At 48.7% G+C, this 19,259-nt stretch overlaps 1 protein-coding gene across 2 annotated transcripts in view; it reads left to right on the top strand.

Annotated features, from left to right (window-relative positions):
- The first annotated feature begins 1,192 nt into the window (after positions 1-1,192).
- Positions 1,193-19,259, top strand: part of nr3c2 (nuclear receptor subfamily 3, group C, member 2) — a 58,764-nt gene continuing 40,697 nt past the window's right edge. Inside the window, exons 1-2 of one of the 2 annotated variants that reach the window (XM_028978174.1) lie at positions 1,193-1,385; positions 2,583-4,454. In XM_028978174.1, coding sequence (XP_028834007.1) covers positions 2,611-4,454 — 1,844 coding nt within the window. In that variant the 5' untranslated portion in view covers positions 1,193-1,385; positions 2,583-2,610. Of the gene's footprint in view, positions 1,386-1,753; positions 2,095-2,582; positions 4,455-19,259 lie in introns of those variants that run through there. The other variant, XM_028978173.1, reaches the window with a different exon arrangement.

The following is a 19,259-nucleotide window of genomic DNA, read 5'->3' as shown; positions in this document are numbered from 1 at the left end:
GAAGGTTGCCGGTTCGAATCCCGATCCGCCAAGGTGCCACTGAGGTGTCACAGAGCAAAGCACCGTCCCCACACACTGCTCCCCGGGCACCGGTCATGGCTGCCCACTGCTCACTCAGGGTGATGGGTTAAATGCAGAGGACAAATTTCACGGTGTGCACCGTGTGCTGTGCTGCTGTGTATCACATGTGACAATCACTTCACTTACTACCATTGTGTCCCTGAGCAAGACATTTAACCCTGAGTGTCTCCAGGGGGGGACTGTCCCTGTAACTACAGATTGTAAGTCGCTCTGGATAAGGGCGTCTGATGTAAATGCTGTAAATGTATATGACTGCGGGAGCTGGAAATGGCTGTTAAAGAATGGGCTATATGCATAGATCCAGATGCATTGTCAGAGGTGTAAATGAAGTTTGAACAGTGGTGTAGTGCAGGATCTAGTACGGCACCTCCCGTGTAGCGGGTCTGGATACGTTCTTTTGGTTTACTGACAAGACTGAGATTAATGACTCTCAATACAGGACAAGATCCTACATTAGATAACAGTAACCAGTAAATAACCAAAAAACAACACAAACACGAAACTACTACATCACACAGATGGCAGAAGAGCACAGGCGTGGCCACCTGTACGGGATCAGACGAGGACGGACGAAGAGAGCAGAGGGGACGCCATTTCCGCGACACGCAGGAGCGCAGCGCCACCTGCTGGCCGGAAGATTCTGTTGACTCTTGATTCCCTTGACTCTTGGACCTCTTGAATCTTGAAGTTCCGGATCCATTCCCCCAAGGGGGTCTTCTGCTTTTTACTGTGAGCGCTTGCGAACGAGGCCGAGTCTCGCTTCGCGCAGACGACAACGTGTTAATAAGAATCAGCTGGTTGCGATGTGAGGGACAATGTGCCGACAAAGACGGCTAAAAAAGTTGAGTTTTTTTAAATATGAAATATTCCACTAATGTGAAAGCAAGGAAAAACATAAATAAACCGACCAAGACTGTAGCTCAGATCAATAAAAAGCTTTGATCTTTATTATTACTATTATTATTATTATTATTATTATTATTGGCCGCTCGCGGACGGACACCTGCGTCACGAGAGCCCGGCGCCCCACTTCTCGGAGCCCCGTACCTGAGCCGGAGCGCGGCGCCCTCCCCGCCCCCACGCCGCCGCTGCGCGCGCCCCCGATGACGTCGCTCCGCGAGCCCGCTCGCCTCCTGCGCGCTCCCGGCCACTCCTCCGTCCGACGGCTGCGAGACACGGACGCGCCGCCCGCGCCGTCCGTCATGGGGAACTAAAGCTGGCGCGGCCGCGCGGGTCGCCGCCTGCCGCCTCTCCCGACCAGTCGGCGACGGGACCACGGACGAGAGCCGGACGCCGCAGTCAAGGTGAGGACGAAACTTCCCGAAGCGGACGACACGAACGTCGCCTGCATGTCGCGCTGCCCGGGGACGGTGTGCAACTCGCAGCTGCGACGTCTTTACGCCGTAATAACGCGTCGCGTTTTTATAAAACAGTAAAAAAAAAAAACAAAAAAAACACAAGAGCGCACGTCTGCTAAAGGTAAAACGCGACAATAACGTCGGGACAACGTTGGGATAGTGTGATGATTGGCGACGAGGAATTTTGATATAGTTTTATGTAGAGTAAAAACCGCCTCACGACCAGTTTCGGGGTGTCTCGGCTCACTTCTTCTTGCTGTCAGGCGGCGACCAACTTTTTTTTTTTTGCGACTCTGGACGCGGTCGCCGTTCGTCGGTCTGCAGCAGCAGCCGCACTTTCCAGCGGCGCGATGAAAGGTTATCAAGAAAAAAAGCGCCGCGTGAATAGAAATAAAAACGTGTCGTTTTGCTGTGCCGACGCGGTGTCGCTGTCGCGGGAAGTTGTTGTTTGTTTGTTTGTTTTTATGACAGGACGGGGGCGAGCGACCCCCGTCAACCCCCGAAGTTGGGAATCGGATCCCAGTTTCCCAGTAATGTCGCAGCAACGTTGTGGCTCCGGAGCTAATAAGACGGGAATGGCAGAGGGAACCGACCAATCGCGACCCGGGCTCAGGCGACACGGCGTCTCATGACGTCCAATGAGCGCTCGGGAGAGGTGCGTCATCGCGTTTAAAGCGCACAGGGGATTTAATCCCTATATATTTATATGTATATATATATATATAAAAGACGACCGCGAATAATCCAACAGCAGAGACCGGCGGTTTGCTTTGCGTGGACTTTTCGCGGAAAGCGATTAAACTTGACGTGATGCGCGGCGCCAGACGCCCGTGCGTCAGGTGGATCGGATCTCGGCCCGGCCCCTCCCGACGTGTTTCCGACGAAGCCCCGCCCCCCAAAGCCCCGCCCCGCGCCACCAAAGCCACGGTGCGGGTCCCAGGTTAAAATTTCAGAAAAAGACTGGTGCTGTTAGTCACGCTGCGCACATGTAAGTTTTCAACAAAAAAAAAAATGCTGATGAATGCTGTAAATGTCAAAACAATAACCCACGATTCTCATGACCTTATTACTATGTTCATTATAATTGTCATTGTAATGATTAACTGTATTTTATGTTGCACCTTTCCTTCCTTTGTCAACCAGAAATCCCGTATGTATAAATGATCCAATCATGGAGACCAAAAGATACCAAAGTTTCTTTGAAGGAAGTAACACAGAGGACAGATGGGTCCAGGCGTCGGGCTCCATGGAGTTCTGTTGCGGTGCAGAGGAGGGCAGCCTGACCGGCAGCGACGTCCTCCTGGACATTGTGAAAGTCAGCTGTTCTCCGTCCTCCGGCGCTGCAGCTGCTGGCTGCGAGGAGAGCAGCGCGAAGGCCGATGAGCGGCAGCCGCAGACGCAGCAGCAGCAGACGCAGCCCACGCTCCGACTGCCTGCGAACCAGCTCTTCGCTTTCCCGGGTTTCGGTGGCAGGAAAGCCTCCCTCCATGGCGGCAAGCCCGAGGCAGACTCCAAAGAGCTCTCCAAGGCTGTGGCTGAATCCATGGGTATTTACATGAACACAGCCCGAGAGGGAGACTTTGGGTTCGGCCCGCAACAGGGGGCTCCGGGCACCAGCTGCAACCCCGGGAAGGTCTATCCGTCCTGTGGGCGAGGGGTGCTGGAAGACATTCAGGCCATTTCTGTGGGGAGCCAGACTATGAAAGCTCCACTGTCAGGGGCATTCGCCACAGAGCCTCAGAACACTAACAGTCCCTTGGGTGAGTGTTGCCCTGGAGGTTCTGCCCTGGTTTCTGCTCTCTCCTCCAACCCTCCGACGCCCACGTCCGTCTCTAGTCCGACCGTAAACAACATGGTGACCTCCACTACCAGCCCATCCTACATTGCCACAGGCTGCATGGCCATTGGGAGTCCCTTGAATCCAGCAACTGTGAGCAGTGCCATGGGCCTGGTTGCCCACGTCCATCGCAGGAGCTCCACAACCTGTAGCCCCATTGAGTCTGGCACAGTCGGATCTCCCCTCGAGAGTCCCCTGAACGTGATGCGCTCGCCCCTGTCCAGCCCCCAGAGCATGAGCAGCGTCCGGTCGCCGCCCTCCTGCAACCCGAATGTGAGGTCCTCCGTCTCCAGCCCCACCGGGAGCACCTGCAACGGCATCAGGCCGTCCGTGTCCAGCCCACCCTGCGGGAGTTCGCTCGCCGCGTCCAGCCCCAGAAATGCCCCCTCGGCGGGCTTCCCTGCCGCGAGCCCCCCCAGCGGCCTGGGCCTGGTCCAGAGCGGCGCCCAGAGTCCGGGAGGGCCGGACGCCGGCGAGTTCAAAGCCTTCGAGTTCCCCAAGGTGGAGAGTGTAGACGGTGAGGTGTACAACGTGGGCGTGGACCAGATGGGCGTGCTGAAGTACATCAAGAGCGAGCCCGACTCGGAGCTGCGGAGCATGTGTCAGGGTGCGGACAGCAACAAGACTGCCAACGTCATCAGCGCCCCGTTTGTACCCCACATCAAGAGCGAGCTGAAGGAGGACGCGTGCTTGAATCCGCACTACGGTGACTTGCACCAGCACAACATGGGCCTACTTCCGGCTTCAGAGACCACGTACTTGTCCCTGAGGGACAATATTGACGAGTACAGCCTCTCCGGGATCCTGGGGCCGCCCATCTCCTCCCTGAGCGGCAACTATGAGCCCGGCGTGTTCCCCAGCAACGTGCTGTCCAGAGGGATTAAGCAGGAGGCCAGCGATGGCGGCTACCACCCCGACGGCGGCAGCAGCGGGCCCACGTCGGCCATCGTCGGCGTCAACTCCACCGGACACTCCTTCCACTACCAGATCGGGGCGCAGGGGACGATGTCGTTCTCGCGGCACGACATGCGCGACCCCACCAGCTCCCTGCTGAACCTGATCTCCCCAGTCGCCTCGCTGATGGACACCTGGAAGGCCCGGCCGGGGATGCCCCCGGGGGCTCTTCCCTCCAGAGCGGAGGGCTACCCGGGGCAAGGCTACATCTCGGACATGACCAGGTAAGGGGAGCGGATCCCTTCCTTTCCCCCCGAGATGAATGTTTAGGACTTTTTAAATGGATTTGGCGCGTCCGCTTAGCCAGGTCTATAATAAGGACAGGATTTGCCGGCAAAAGGTCAGGTTGTGGCAGAGGGGATGATCGGCATAACCTTCCTGCAGGGGTGAATCACTCCGCAGGACCCCGTTTGTAATCCTCGAGATAATGTCCGCAACCACGACAACAACGCCAGTCGACCGGCGTAATGAGAGCGGGTGTGATTACGGTACCTTGTGCGAGGTGAGCCCGCCCGGGCAGGGTCGAGCTCATTAGCGCGCGACCGTAACACAACGCCGGCCTCCGACCATGCTGCACGCGAAAGGCAAAGTTTGCAACTCGTCGGCACCCCGCCGCGCACTCAAAGCGAAGTTTATTACGCCGCTATCAGCAGCGCCTTGCTCGGCGTACGACAAACAGCGGAAATGCGGGAAAAGCCACGGGTGCGAGTGCAATTAAACGCAGTGCGGTTTCGGGCAGAGGTTCGAAGCCAAGTGATGATCTTTGGGTGATCTTTGACCTCTGCGGGCGGAGGCGGGTTGCCTGACCTGAAAATCGAAAAAAAAAGGCTTGAGGGCTGAATTCATCTAACCACCGCATGCAAAATCCGGGCAAACAAATAAGGACTGTAACTGGGTCATGACCCGATTACGTAATGCACTACGAGACAGAGACAACAATTGTTTACTTACAGTGAACCGAATGTTTATTGCTTGCGGTGCTTGTGCCGTACTTTTGCAATAAAAGCACACATTCTGCCATAAATGCACACTGTGCAAACCGCAAACATGCTCATTACATTAATGGTAATTATGGGCTTAGTACAGCGTATCCTGACCTGACTTGGGTCAGATGTTTCTCGGTGAAAAATACGCGACCCTTTGGCTGTTTATTGGACCCTGATAGTCTACGCACCAGGGCCCGAGCGTAAATGCTCCCACAATTCGCTTTCCGCCAAGGAACAACCATAAATTAAAGTGGCGCGTAGATCTATCTATCTATCTATCTATCTATCTATCTATCTATCTATCTATCTATCTATCTATCTATCTATCTATCTATCTATCTATCTATCTATCTATCTGAGTTACATTCGACTGATAATCACTGTACAGTGTGTCATTACTGAATGACTGAAACATTACATAACAGCCTGATTGAGGGGGATGGGAGTAAAACCTTCCCTCCGTTTTACGCCTGTAAAATGGCTAAACGCTTTTAATCAAGTGCGGCTTTTCGTCTGCGGACGCCAGGAGAGAGAGAGAGAGAGAGAGAGAGAGAGAGAGAGCGCAGCCGATGGAGTGCAGATGAGTCTTAATACCCCACCCAAAAAAAGATTTTCCTGCGCACCCGGGTCCTGTGCCAGACCAGACGGCTGAAGGTGGCCTGTTGTTCGGCTAAGATTGACGTTTCCAATGGGGGATTTTCCTCTGTTGCATGTCATTAACAAATGCGATTATGCGCTGGGGATACGCCGCCGCAGATGCAGTTCGCAGCGATTTTTTTTTTACTTTTTAAAAAAACATTTTACTTCCTTGCTCAAACATATGATCTTGCTGGCTAGAGGGAAGACAGCGTTAAGCAAAAACGACCTACTTCTAATGCGCCGCTATTCCTGCATGCCACTTTCTAGTAAGCGCTACGAGGCGGAGTACCATACGGTAAATGTAACAGTCAATGATTGACGTTGGCGGCGCCTTATCACCATCCCTCCTTTTATCCCCCAACCTTTAAGCCCCGGCTCAGCGTTGCTCGGACCGGCGGCTAGTTTGTGTTTGATTTGATTTGTGGGGGGGGTTGCGGGAATTTCTGAGCGGTGTGCGAGACGTGCAGGATTTGCGTGTTTCGCCGCATGTACGGTAGACAAGCTCGGTCTAGCGCACCGGAGTGTTGGAAAAGAGGGGGAGAGATTTACATGAAAGGAAATTCTCTGTGGAAGCCAGGTCTGTGTGTGTCTGTGTGAGTGTGTGTGGGTGTGTGTGTGTGTGTTAAAAATGTGAGGCCTGTGCCGACATCTCTTCAGCGTGGGTGAAGCCGGAGTCGCAGAAGTGGGGCCGCCGCTGGACCCCGGCCAACCCCGCAGTTCCTGGGAAAGACGAAGGCCGCGCCGGAACCAGGGCGTTAATGCGGCCGTAATTGCATGCTCTGCTGCCAAATGAATGGACGGCATTGATTTGACGAATCGGGACGCGGCCGCGTCCCAATGTCCAATTACACGGCGAACGCGCAGGACGGCGGGCGGAAAGGAAGGAGACGTGCACCTGCTCCGCACCGGGCATGCGGGTCGGGAACGTCGGGAATGTTTATATTTGCCGGATGAGAAACGCTCTGGAGCGCTGCCCGGCCGTGTGATTTAGGGACCGGATGGGTCAGTTTTCCGTCTTCGCTCTGAAGCTGTTGAGGACCACGTCCATTTCCCACTTGTTCCCTTTTGCTTGACTTCGTTGGCCGTGAATCCTGAAGTTTTTTTTTTTGGTCTGTAGTTACTGCAGATTTGGTCACATGACGCTGTAGGTGTGCCGTAGAGTTCGCTCTTCTTTTCTCACGTTGCACCTGCGTGGAAAAAGATCTTCAACATTTCCATAACATTTTTTTTTGAACGTAGTGAGGCGGGAGATGCCGCAGCTCCAGTAAAAGTGTGGGGGTGTCCTTGTTTAACCTTCTGCCTAAAACAGCTCTGCAGGGCTGCGTCATTCGGCCTGCAAAAGTCACGCGTGGCGTGACCGTGCCGTCCCCATCTGCTCCAGTTGCCTATTAACCAAAACACGGCCGTGACGTCTGTCATGCAATAACTGATATATTAAAATTAATATTTCAGTGCATAATTTCCTGGCAATGGAAGGATCAAGTATTGGTTCGGACTCTCGTGGAAGTTCACTGTGAGGCGCGTTTAACGTGGGAGGAGCCTGTCGGGATGATTGGCGGCTCTGACACACCGTACGTCCTCTATAGAGGCTGTTAGGTCCGTTGTTGGGAGTCTCTGCTGTTCCCGCCGCTGACTGCCTCATTCTGCTGACTGCTTTTAAAAATGGGGGTGGTGGTGGTGGTGGTGGGGGGGGGGGGTCCAGTCTGCATCCCAACACTCCAGCACCGGCTGGGACGGATGCCATCAATGAAAAGCGCCTCGAAAAATGTTAATTGCTCCACTTGGGTGGTTTGCAAAGTAGGTCAAACTCAGTTGGCTCAATTAAAGAGCAGCCAATAGGAAACACATGACCGGAAGCGGGTCCAACCATCCAAGGGCGTTTTTTTTTTTACGTAACGCCGTCTTTTCTCCCTTCCCGCCGCCGTCTCTACTCCTGAATGTGTCCCATAAATCTTTAAAGATGGCCGCTGCAGTGGCATCAAATGTGACCTAGAAAGCGCGAGTGCCCCCCCCCCTTCTTCCAACTTGTCAGCGGGGACAAAACAACTGCGGCCATATCCTTGTCTTTGTTTGGTTTTGGGTTGCGCACGTGAAAATGAGATGGGCGTTCTACCGATGCGCGTTGGGAGGCGTCGCGGTATAAATCACGCTCGGGGCCCCCGGGGACAGGCAGCGGCACACTGGCCTGGCAGGTAAAGGGGAACTGACAGGTGTCGGGTGGCGGCATGCCGAGCGACATGGCATCACGCTGACGCGTTAACAGGCGAGGCGAACAGCCTGCGACGTAGCCTCTACATCCACGAGTCGTCTGAACTCGAACAGGACGGTTGTGATGTTAATGTGAAGAAGACATTAAATATTTCTGCCATTGTGGAAGCGATAATTGGACCAGAAACAAGAAATCATTGAGCAGGTCACTAACTGGCTCTGGGCGTATTTTTTTATAATAAAAAGTTTTGGCCATTATTGACTGTACCGTACAGACACACAGTTCTGACCAGCCATGGTTAACACGTAGCATGTTAAATTTCCGTATAGATTATTTAAATATGAACATGTAGCATGCGATGGGTGCTAGTAGCCTAGTGGGTAACACACTCACCTGGTAACCAGAAGACCCAGGTTCAAATCCCACTTACTACCATTGTGTCCCTGAGCAAGACACTTAACACTAAATTGCTCCAGGGGGGGACTGTCCCTGTAACTACTGATTGTAAGTCGCTCTGGATAAGGGTCGTCTGGTAAATGCCGTAAATGCAATATTTCGTGTGGTCTGAGACTATGCGTGCCATGTGCTTGTGTTGCCAGGTTTAGCAAGTGAAACTTGAATAGGGCTTTTCAAAGGGGTAAACGCCTCTTTTTGTGTTGTGTCTTGGGCATGTGAGAGTTGGTCATGTGACCAACAGAAGAACCTTTCCCATGTTTTTGCAGCCGAAACCACCAAGACTACGGATAAGAAGCCACGCAACATTTTGAAATGGTTGACCAGGGCTGTGCAATATTGCGAGATGCGCCGTTGTCACAAACGCAATACTTTGACTAGGTGTGTTACATATTAATGTATTCTGATGTTTCATTTTTTGGGTCAGTTTTATCTTCAAAAGGTGAAAAACATTAACAGAGAAACATACGAATTGGAAACTTTTATGACATAAAGCCATTTTTAATTCATTATGAACACATATTTAATGAATGTAAAAGAAAAAAATCCATCTGACAGAGGAGACTTCTTGATGGTGGCGTTGACAGCCAACTGATAGAGCTGATTTTTCACCGTGAAAATGGAACAAAACATGTCTACTAAGACTATGACTACATAACTATTCAACATTTCTGATTTCTGATGAAAATGTATTCATGAATATGAATTATGAATTTGAAGTTGTGCTGGACCAGTAAATACCCTAATTTTGAATGTAATGAAGTTATTTGAATGTATTTAAATGAAAGTGCTCATTTAAAACACATTATTAAAATGGAAATTTTAATACAGCATAGTTGTAGTTTTTTATTTGTGCAGCATTTTTTAATACCATGACATGAGACTGGGGTGCTCAGGCTATAGTAACCTTCTTCATAACAGTTTAGTTTTTCACCAAAAACATAATTTAAAAAAAGATATCTCTTGTACTTGCTTTATATGACAGGAAATATGAAATCTTAACATCCATATTGGCAGTAAAAAATAGTGTCTTCCATAAACTCTGGTCTGGACTGCCTGTGGGTGGCTGTGCAGAATGCCCTGTTGTTTAGCTCCTCTCCTCCTGCTCATCCTGCTTCTTTATTTCTGTTCCTTTTGGTTTATTTAAAGATCCCAGTGCAAACGCAGAGATATTTATTTTCATATCCAGTCCTCATGTGGAACATTGAAGCCATATTCGGGCTGCATGAGTTTTTTTCCTGCTACGCAACAGAAGGGGACGTGGATATTATGTGGTAGTGACTGTGTGCTCCTCACCACTGTTCAATAGTGCTGTGTTTTTCTAGCCGACATCGATAACCATTGACAACATTGATGTGGCTAATTGTCTTCAGACAAGAGGACAGATCTCCCCGAAAAAGGGCCTAATAGTCATTGATGACTTCTGCTTCAATCAGTCAATTGTCTCGTCTTGCAGATGAGAAACACATTTGGGACAAATAATAAATAAAAAAAACACACCCACACACTTTTTGCAGTGTAAAAGGTCAAAAAAAGCTTTTTTTTTTTTGTTCTTCAATGAGTCCTCCAGCCTATTTCTGCACAAGGTCCTTGTGAGCTACCAGGCTAAGCTCGAGGTCACATGTTCAGTGTCGGAGTGGGCCACCCCTTCATTTTCACTGGAGTGGAAATGAGGAAGGGAAGGTTGGAAGTGCTGTTTCCATGGCAATGAACCATGTCCCACTTTCCCCATTAACACGGTTAATTGATGCACTCCGTATCTCCTCCTGTCTCTCTCGCTCGCTCGCTCACTCCGTCGCTTGCTGGAATTGACCAGTCTGCGGGTCTCGCTCCAGTTCCCCCTTCCCGTGTCTGTTTACAGGACCTCGGCTTGCTTCGTGCCGTGCCGTGCCGGAGCCTGCGACATGGTTGGAGTTCTTGCTTTATTCCAGCGGCAGAGTGTGCACCAGTCATGTGTCGGGAATCTGTGTTGGCGTGCTCGCGTGTTATGTTCTTGGTTTTAAATACATCCTCTCAAAAACTCCCTCTCAAAGTCCAACGGTTCTCAAAATAGAGGACATTAGGAAAATTGCGTACTGACAAATATAAAAACAAAAGATTAAAACACATTTTTTTGTGTGTCGGTTGATGAAGTTTAAGTAATCGATAAGTTTTAGGTCTAGCATTAGAAAATTTGACCTTGGTCATTCTGGGTCATTAAACTGGTTTTATTGAAATTGCACCAGGTCTCCACGATACTGGTGAACTGGTCAAACCGGTGTCTGGTGCTGAAGTTACGGCGCTCAGTGGAAGCAGCTTTATTCGCCCATCCTAACCGCGCTTTTTGTTTTTCCATTGACGCTGGACTCCCACGCAGATCAACCCGACACCCTGTCTCTACACCCACTCTTTCCCATTCAGCTCAGACTGGGTCATATGACACCGCGTTCACATGACGGGCCTACGCCAGCCGTCCTTATACCTGCCCTCTGCCTGAAGCGGGCCGATACGGTCTCTCACCTATCAGCTTCACGTCCATCCCGGCAAACTGTGGCCTGTTATCCGGAGGTCAGCAGGTCCAGCATTGTCCTTGTCAATTTGCCATAAGATGTTGGGAAAAGCCACCATCTGGGCAGCAAGTGGACCGAGCCAGAGTCCCATCTCTCCCCCGATCCAGTGTGCAGCGACCTCAGCCGGTTCTCATTCGGCCTCTTTAATTGTACGGTTTATTAGGCTCCCCTCTGTGGCGTCATTAGACACGCCGCTGTGTACCCCTTGAAAACAGAGAGCTGCAAAACCATGTTTGCAAGCGGTCAGAGAAAAGGGGTCCACCCTCCCAGGGGATAAAACTGGACTCCAGCCAGGTGGGAATTTCACAGAAGTGGGAATTCTGAAGATTAGTGGTTGATCGATTAGAGGCCTGTCAGTTTTTAATGACATAATGACATGATTGCCATGGCCCTAGGTACAAAATGTGTGTGCATTTCTGAAATATTTGCCATCAGTCTGGTTAAATGCCGGCACTTTTTACATTCATTTTGACATACGGGGCAGTGGGTCGCCCAGCGGTTAAGGAAGGGGCCCCGTAATCAGAAGGTTGGCGGTTCGAATCCCGGTCCCCACCCACTGCTCCCTGAGTGTCTGTCCTGGCTGCCCACTGCTCACCAAGGGTGAGGGGTTAAAAGCAGGGAAGCATTTTCCTTTGGGATTAATAAAGTATAAATAAATAACTAAAATTACGTTAAGTCTGGGCACACAAAACTCCTCGCGGCAAACAGAAGTCTTTCCTAGATTAGGCGGAGAATTTTTCAATCAACGCAGAATGGAATTTTTAGCCAACCTCTCTTTGCACTTGTGGGTAAAGTGCCACTCCCGCTGTTGCACAGTGGGGCGTGTCGCATTTACGTGACGCCTACAACAAGCTCGGACACCTGCCCCCCCCCCCCCAGGACCCTACCTGAGGGCACCGGTTTTAATGACGGAGACTCTCGCCCGCCAGCACGGAGACTGGGCTCGGCAGCATCGGCAATGTCATTGCGCCAGTCAGGGGGAGCCTGAGCAGCCTGACAAAAAGGACGAAAGTGTCCTACAGGACATGCCGTACAAAGTGCTGAGTCATGCGTTCGGTGCCAGGCGTCGTGTTTTGCCCTGGGGGACGCGAGACGAGCGGAGTCGCATTTCCCAAATCATCCCCTCAGGACTAAATGGTGTCAGAAACGAGGACACGGTGAGAAACATGCATGGGAAGTTCTGTGCCCGCTGCTCATGACAGACCCTCCCACTCAAAACTTCTTATGCTCCGCCTCTTGTCCCGTGTCCGGCTCCTGCTTTCCCTCCGTTTTTTTCTGTGTCGGGATTCCCAGCTGACATCTGTTTGTCCCGCAAAGCAGCAATTCACCACAATTTCCTGTGGAGTGGCCTTGTGACTGCGTTCCTGTAGATGCGAGAGCCTGGGGGAAGGTGGCGGTATGAGGTGACGTGGAGCGTTCGGGCTGATTGCCCGAGAGTTTCATAAGGAGCCTTGGTCGCCTGGACTTTATTGATGTTCCGTCCTCTCTCTGCTGGTGCGAAGTGGTCTCTTAATCAAGACCAGAGTCGGGGTGGTGGCATGCCGTGTGGTACTGCCACTGCTGTGCAGTCGTATGACACCGATGGCCTCGGTGGATCTGTGCAGCACCAACTACGGCGTATTTTGATGATCGAGGCGCAGTTCACATCGTTTTCATAAATGACTTGTCAAGGCATTTCTGACCAACATCATTCAGCAGCAGTGGATCAAATGACTTGTGTGTCCATAAATTATGTAGAAAGGTGGAGTTATATTTAAAGATATGCAGTGTCAGAGTGAAATCATATGATATCGTCACTCCCAGGTTACGTCTCAGCCAATCAGAGTGGCAAATGCGCACTAAAATTACAAACAATACAAAACATAGGCTGGAATGTTGTAGATAATGACAAAACAATGAAAACCTTATTAGTGGAGGTGGTGATTAGGTAATACACTGCTGATTAATTAGCTTTGTGGGAACGCTGGTGGGCCGACCTTGATGCCACGCCATTTGGACTCCACGTTGGTGAGGATCACAAATATTTATTATGGGTTTTTACCCCTTCATCTTTGCATCACAGCACACGTTGAGCTGGGCTGTGATTCATATTCAGGTAGAACAGAAATGGGTGCGAAGGGAAATAGACACACACACACACACACAATTCACACAGGGAGGCTCACAGATACAAAAAGTCCATGAAGATCACATGATTATTGGTTATGTTACAAACACTCTTATATTTTCAAGTAACATGACCTTCATCCACCATAACTATTGTAGGACATCACTCTATGTTCAGAGCATTTCAGAAATATTGTTAAAATATGACGGTTGCTTTAATTTCATGATTAACATGACCATGTTGTTTTACCAATAGTTAACATTAAATAAATTATGTGAAAAATGCAAAAAAACATTTGTTGAGGCTAAACCAGATGGATGATGATTGTTATATTGCCCAGCCCTAAATCATAGCATCATATGGTAACGAAGCACGATGCATTTAGTCACTGATGGGAAAATATAATAGTGCATGAAGTTGCTGTTTTTAACAGGCTGTAGTTCACTGCTATTCCAAAGAGAATTGTGCAAGAGGCTAATAAACATAAAGGAAAATACATTTTTTTACATTACAGCCTAGCGGTTAAGGAAGCGCACCCATAATCAGAAGGTTGCCGGTTAGAATCCCGAACAGGCAAAGTGCCACTGAGGTGCCACTGAACAAAGCACCGTCCCCACACACTGCTACCCGGGTGCCTGTCATGGCTGCCCACTGCTCATCAAGGGTGATTGATTAAAAGCAGAGGACACACTTCGTTGTGTCACCATGTGCTGTGCTTGCTGTATATCACAATGACAATCACTTCACTTTCAAATTTAAAAAGGTTTGAGTCCCTGCCCAGCATCCCGGGATTGGTTCCGGCAGCCGCGGCCCATCTGGCATGACGAGGCAGGTGAACTGACACAGTGACAAACTTAAACAATTAAACAGAGGTGAAATTATACAATAAAACAGAGGTGAAAACGATTAGGAATCATTACACATGACAAAAGTGAAACTCCGGTCTGGATCCCAGACTGGAGTAACCCCTTCCGGACCGGATCATGACAAGTAGGACTATGTGTGCATAGAAAGTGAGTTAGTGAGAGTATTTTTTTCCCTTCTTGCCCCAGGATGGTAAAGGGAAGACTGAAGGTCAGAGGTGATAATGGGTTGGAGGGCAGTGGGCATTCCGTCCTGAAACTGCCATGCTGAATTTCACACTGTTCATATGTAGAGTACGAGCTAATATGCCTGCACGGAAAGAAACCAAATAATTACCTACGGACTGTTTGGACATTTTTGACTGACTGGGCACAAAACGGTGGCAGGTGACGAATCGGTTTTGTTCACACATCTCGAGTCAGGTCACAGACTTATACATTATCATGAACTTGTTTTCGCCCCACATTGTGTCATAAATGTCTTTGTGTCTGTGTGTTATGTATGTAAGAGCTGCAAGAGCCCTGGCCATACAGAGCCGTGCAGAAACTGAAGATATGAAATATTGAGGAAGCGACATAATGCAGAGAAAAAGAGAAAGCTACGGCCATCCCGCCAACCTGTCGTCTTTGTGATGGATACTGAATCTGTGAGGCTATTTATAGCACTGATAAGAGGTTTAGGCAGGAAATGAATGGTATAGTCTGTTATCCATGCCCCATGCGTGCAGCAGAGCAAAGTCACTCGTTCCTCCTTCCTGCACGCACTCGGCTAAACCGTCCTTAATGAGATCAGGTATGCCATGAGTGTCCAGTGAGGAGGGAAATTGTTTAATGCTACCGAGTTGACTGGGTTCACGAGGTTTACCTTTGGGATTCCCGTGTGTGTTTTGGGGTAATTCTCTGGAAAATGGAACCAAAAGAAATCTGTAATATTTGCACTTTTTCTATTTTAAGATGGGTTCTCAAGGTTTTGCAGACATTTGAAACACGGTCACCTATCACGATGTAAACTTTTTACAATTAAAAATTTCAATTAAATTGAAGACATTGTTGTCCCGTGCATCACGTCCCGTGCATCACACCATCATGGTAATTTCAGTTGCATATATTGGCATTGAATGAACATTATTTTATTGAAGTGATGCTTCAAACACACACATGATACATTGAAATATTTCGGTTCTGACCATGGTGTTGAGGTTAGGGTTCTCACTGTTCATATATCTCGTATAAAGCAAATGACAGATCAATATAGCAAAATCCACCAAATGATGGTGTAGCCTAGTGGAAATGGAGTTACATTCTTTTGATCTTCAGAATTATTTATTCAGACCTCCCATGACTTGACCTGTAGGGAGGTAGTAGCCTAGTGGGTAACACATTTGCCTATGAACCAGAAGACCCAGGTTCAAATCCCACTTACTACCATTGTGTCCCTGAGCAAGACACTTAACCCTGAGTGTCTATGGGGGGGACTGTCCCTGTAACTACTGATTGTAAGTCGCTCTGGATAAGGGCGTCTGATAAATGCTGAAAATGAGGGACAAACACACAACATCGTGCCCACAACTCCACACCTTGCCTCATCAAAGTGTAAGTGAGGTGATTGTCCTTGTGATACACTGCAACACAGCACACGGTGCACGCAATGAAATGTGGCCTCTGCAGGGGCTAGTGAAACTGACCCTTAATCGGAGGGTTGCCACTGAGCTGGTGCCTGTCATGGCTGCTCACTGCTCACTGAGTTAAATGCAGAGACCACATTTCACATTTCACTGTGTGCTGTGCTGTGCTGTGGTGTGTCACATTTAACACATTTAAGCAGTGGGCAGCCATGAAAGATGCCCGCAGTGTGTGGGGAGACGGTGCTTTGCTCAGTGGCACCTTGGCGGTTCGGAATTTCGAAACAGCAACCTTCCAATTACGGGTCTGTTTTCTTACCCGCTAGGCCAACCACTGCCCCTAATGTCAGCATATTTGATCGACACCTGTCTGGGAACAGAGCAGCTCATCCCAACCGTTTGACCTTGTTTCCACCGGGTGGAATCACAGCCTGTCAGACAGGCTCATAACCAGGTCAGCCGCTGTTTACTGTGGGCTCAGCTCTCAGCACCGGATCAGATTCTGACAAATAAATTCTTCATACAGACTTGAGTAGGACTAATGTGTAGAGAACAAACCTAAACAAATTACGTTGAATCCAAACCAGCTTTGAATGAATTTCTTTGCACAGAAAATATGAGATATACACTCTGATCAGCCATAATATTAAAACCACCTAAACTGATCCAATGAAGCATGGATTCCACTAGACCTCCGAAGGTATGCTGTGGTATCTGGTACCATGTCGGAGCAGATTCTTTACGGACTTTAAGTTGTGAAGTGGTGTGGATCAGACTTTTCCAGCACATTCCAGCACAGTAGCTTCACTTTATTGAGATCTAAAAATTTTTGAGGCCAAGTCATCACCTCAAGCCCACTGTTATGCCATATGGGAAGCATCATGTCTCTGAACTGAAGTATGGGTCCACCACTTTGCGTTGCTTGCCGCACAGCACAAGCGGCAGCCAATCAGATGAGTTTTTTTGGTCAATTAGTCACAGTTATGCAAATAACCCAGCACAAGTTGCGAGTGAGAAACAACAATTGATTGCCGCTCCTGTGCTCGCTACAGCACTGAACATTGACGCTGTGTGACAATGGGACGTGCCTCCATTGGGGCGTTCAGATATACTGTTTCATCTAAGTATGTTTCAGTAATTTGTTACTTTTGTGTAAGGAATGCTGTCTTTGTCCAATTCTAGTTGGCAATGAGGAGCCTCAGAGCGTTTTCCTATAAATCTCTGATTGTGGTAGGTGTATTACTGGGTGTGCACCTGTTTAAGAACCTGTGGATGTATGATTTTCCAGCTGCTGGGCGTCAGCTCGCTGGAGATGCTCCGCCACTACAGGCCCATACAGGCAGCTCTCTTATCTCAGCTGTTTTTCACTGGGTATAAATCATCTTAAAATTGCATAGAAACGTCCCCCCAGACTGCCGCTAATTGGATTGAACAGGCCCCCCTCATTGGCCTAGATTTGTATTTATATTGCACTGTGGTGGTTTAACGCGAGCGACACTGATCTGATGAGAGTGACATTTAAGCTCTTAAGTCCGCAGGGCTGTTGTGAGGCCCGTGGAAGAATGGATTTCGAAGCAGGAAAGACAGAGCAGACGGGAATAACACACATCGCATCGCATCCGCTAGGCTCTGTGGAGGGAGGTTTCCCAGAATTGATGTTGGAATTGATGTTTATTAGCATAAACTAAAAAAATTCCGTGAAACACTACACTGCACATTTCATTTTGGACGTACCTCTCCACTAAATATGACGTGCTCGTTCTACTGAGAGGGTTCAGGCACACCATCACCCTTAGTGAGCAGTGGGCAGCAATGAAAGGGGCCCAGGGAGCAGTGTGTGGGGACGGTGCTTTGTTCAGTGGCACATTGGCGAACCGGCAACCTTGGCAAACCGGAACCTGGGACGCTTCTTTAACCACTAGGCTACCACTGCTCCATATCTATGCCCCTATATGTAACTATATAATTCCCAGTGTAGTGTCAATATAATGTAAATAGTTGTATTATACTGTATAATGTAAATGGTCCATTCAAAAATATATGAGTAGTTTGTCAGTGCTGACAAACATAAAGTAGCAATTTTTACGTAGGGATGGGCGATATGGCACACATTTTAAAAAATGTTGTCGTTTATTTTGTATTTTTTTGTTGACTGATATCGATGTGTATCTTTTTTTAATACTACCAGTTTGAGAGCAACTGGACTGAAACCTGAACAAACCAGAGTGTTTTATTTTTTAATTTTTTAAAACACATAAAATAACAGGCACACACACACACACACACACACACACACACACACACACACACACACACACACACACACACACACACATATATATATATATATATATATATATATATATATAAATAAAAAGAAGACAACATAAAAACAAATGCATAAAAAATTCACACATGTTTAGAGGCAGTGAAACAAAACATGCCTTTACGATATTTTGCACAATTTTGTACCAATTTTCAACATTGTGGGTGTGTCGCTTTACGTTGAGCATATGGACGTGAGAATACGGTTACAAATGGAAATGGATCAGGAAAGAAAAGACCCTGCTAAAGCAGAAAATCGGACAAAATTTGTATTTTTTGTTTGAGTGTGCTTACCATGCTATGCAGCAGTTCGCTGTGTGTTCTGTCTCTGATCGTATATATATATATAATATCTAGCAAACTAACAATAAAATGACCTGCTAATTGTAGATGAATACATGCTAATGTATTAAAGTTTAATTGTTTTCATTAAAACAGCTATTAAGTAATCTTTAATGAACTACCAATCGACCATGTTTACGGTTTAGCAGTTTTTATTGGTTATACGGCACATGGTGCTGGTTCAGGGAACGGTGGATCCTTGTTGGCATTCAGGAGCTGTTCGGGGGGTTTGAGCCGTAAGGCAGCGTTGCACATCTGAGGGTGTTGCACGCTGATCTTACATCATGCCTCTTAGTCAGTTTGTTTGCAGATTATCTTGTAATCCAATTACAGATCCCAGGCTTTCCTGGAGAGGTACGCTACGGGGAAGAAGAGGTGTGCTCCAGTTGGTGATGTTTGGAGAGCAGCTGAGGCGGGAGGGCAGGTTTCGGATGAGATGGAGTGAGTCGGGCCACACGTGTGGACTGACCTTGTGAGCGGCTCCCTGCAAAAGGAGACCGAGCTGTTGTCGGCCATTCGCTCCTGTTCGCTTAAGTGGGCCGATCGATCTGTAGCCCTTTGAAGCTCCGAAATTGAATTGTAACCTTGGCTGGGCGAGCCAAGGCGACGCTGCTGGATTTGTTTTGGAGCTGCTCCACCATTCAGCGTTCTGTCCTCCCTGTCCTCCTGAGCGGGACCACAGACGTTTTTATTTCATTTCACTGTGGGAATAAAGATGATTCCTTGCACAAGTTGTAAAACTAAACACAGTTCCAGCAGCAACTCTCTTAATTTGATCTCATGTATTTGGTGTGAAGGAATATGTCTGTTGTTGTCTGTGTACCTTGTCAGAGCCTATCCCAGGTCACCGTACACAGGCCAGAGTCTCACGTCAGCCCGCAACCACAGCTATGGCCAATCCAACTAGTGTGCAGGCCTTCGGATGGTGGGACGA

The sequence above is a fragment of the Denticeps clupeoides genome, chromosome 4 (assembly GCF_900700375.1).
Source record: "Denticeps clupeoides chromosome 4, fDenClu1.1, whole genome shotgun sequence".
NCBI lineage: Eukaryota > Metazoa > Chordata > Actinopteri > Clupeiformes > Denticipitidae > Denticeps > Denticeps clupeoides.
The sequence above is the reverse complement of the archived record's forward strand: the minus strand, read 5'-3'. Positions and strand labels throughout refer to the sequence as shown.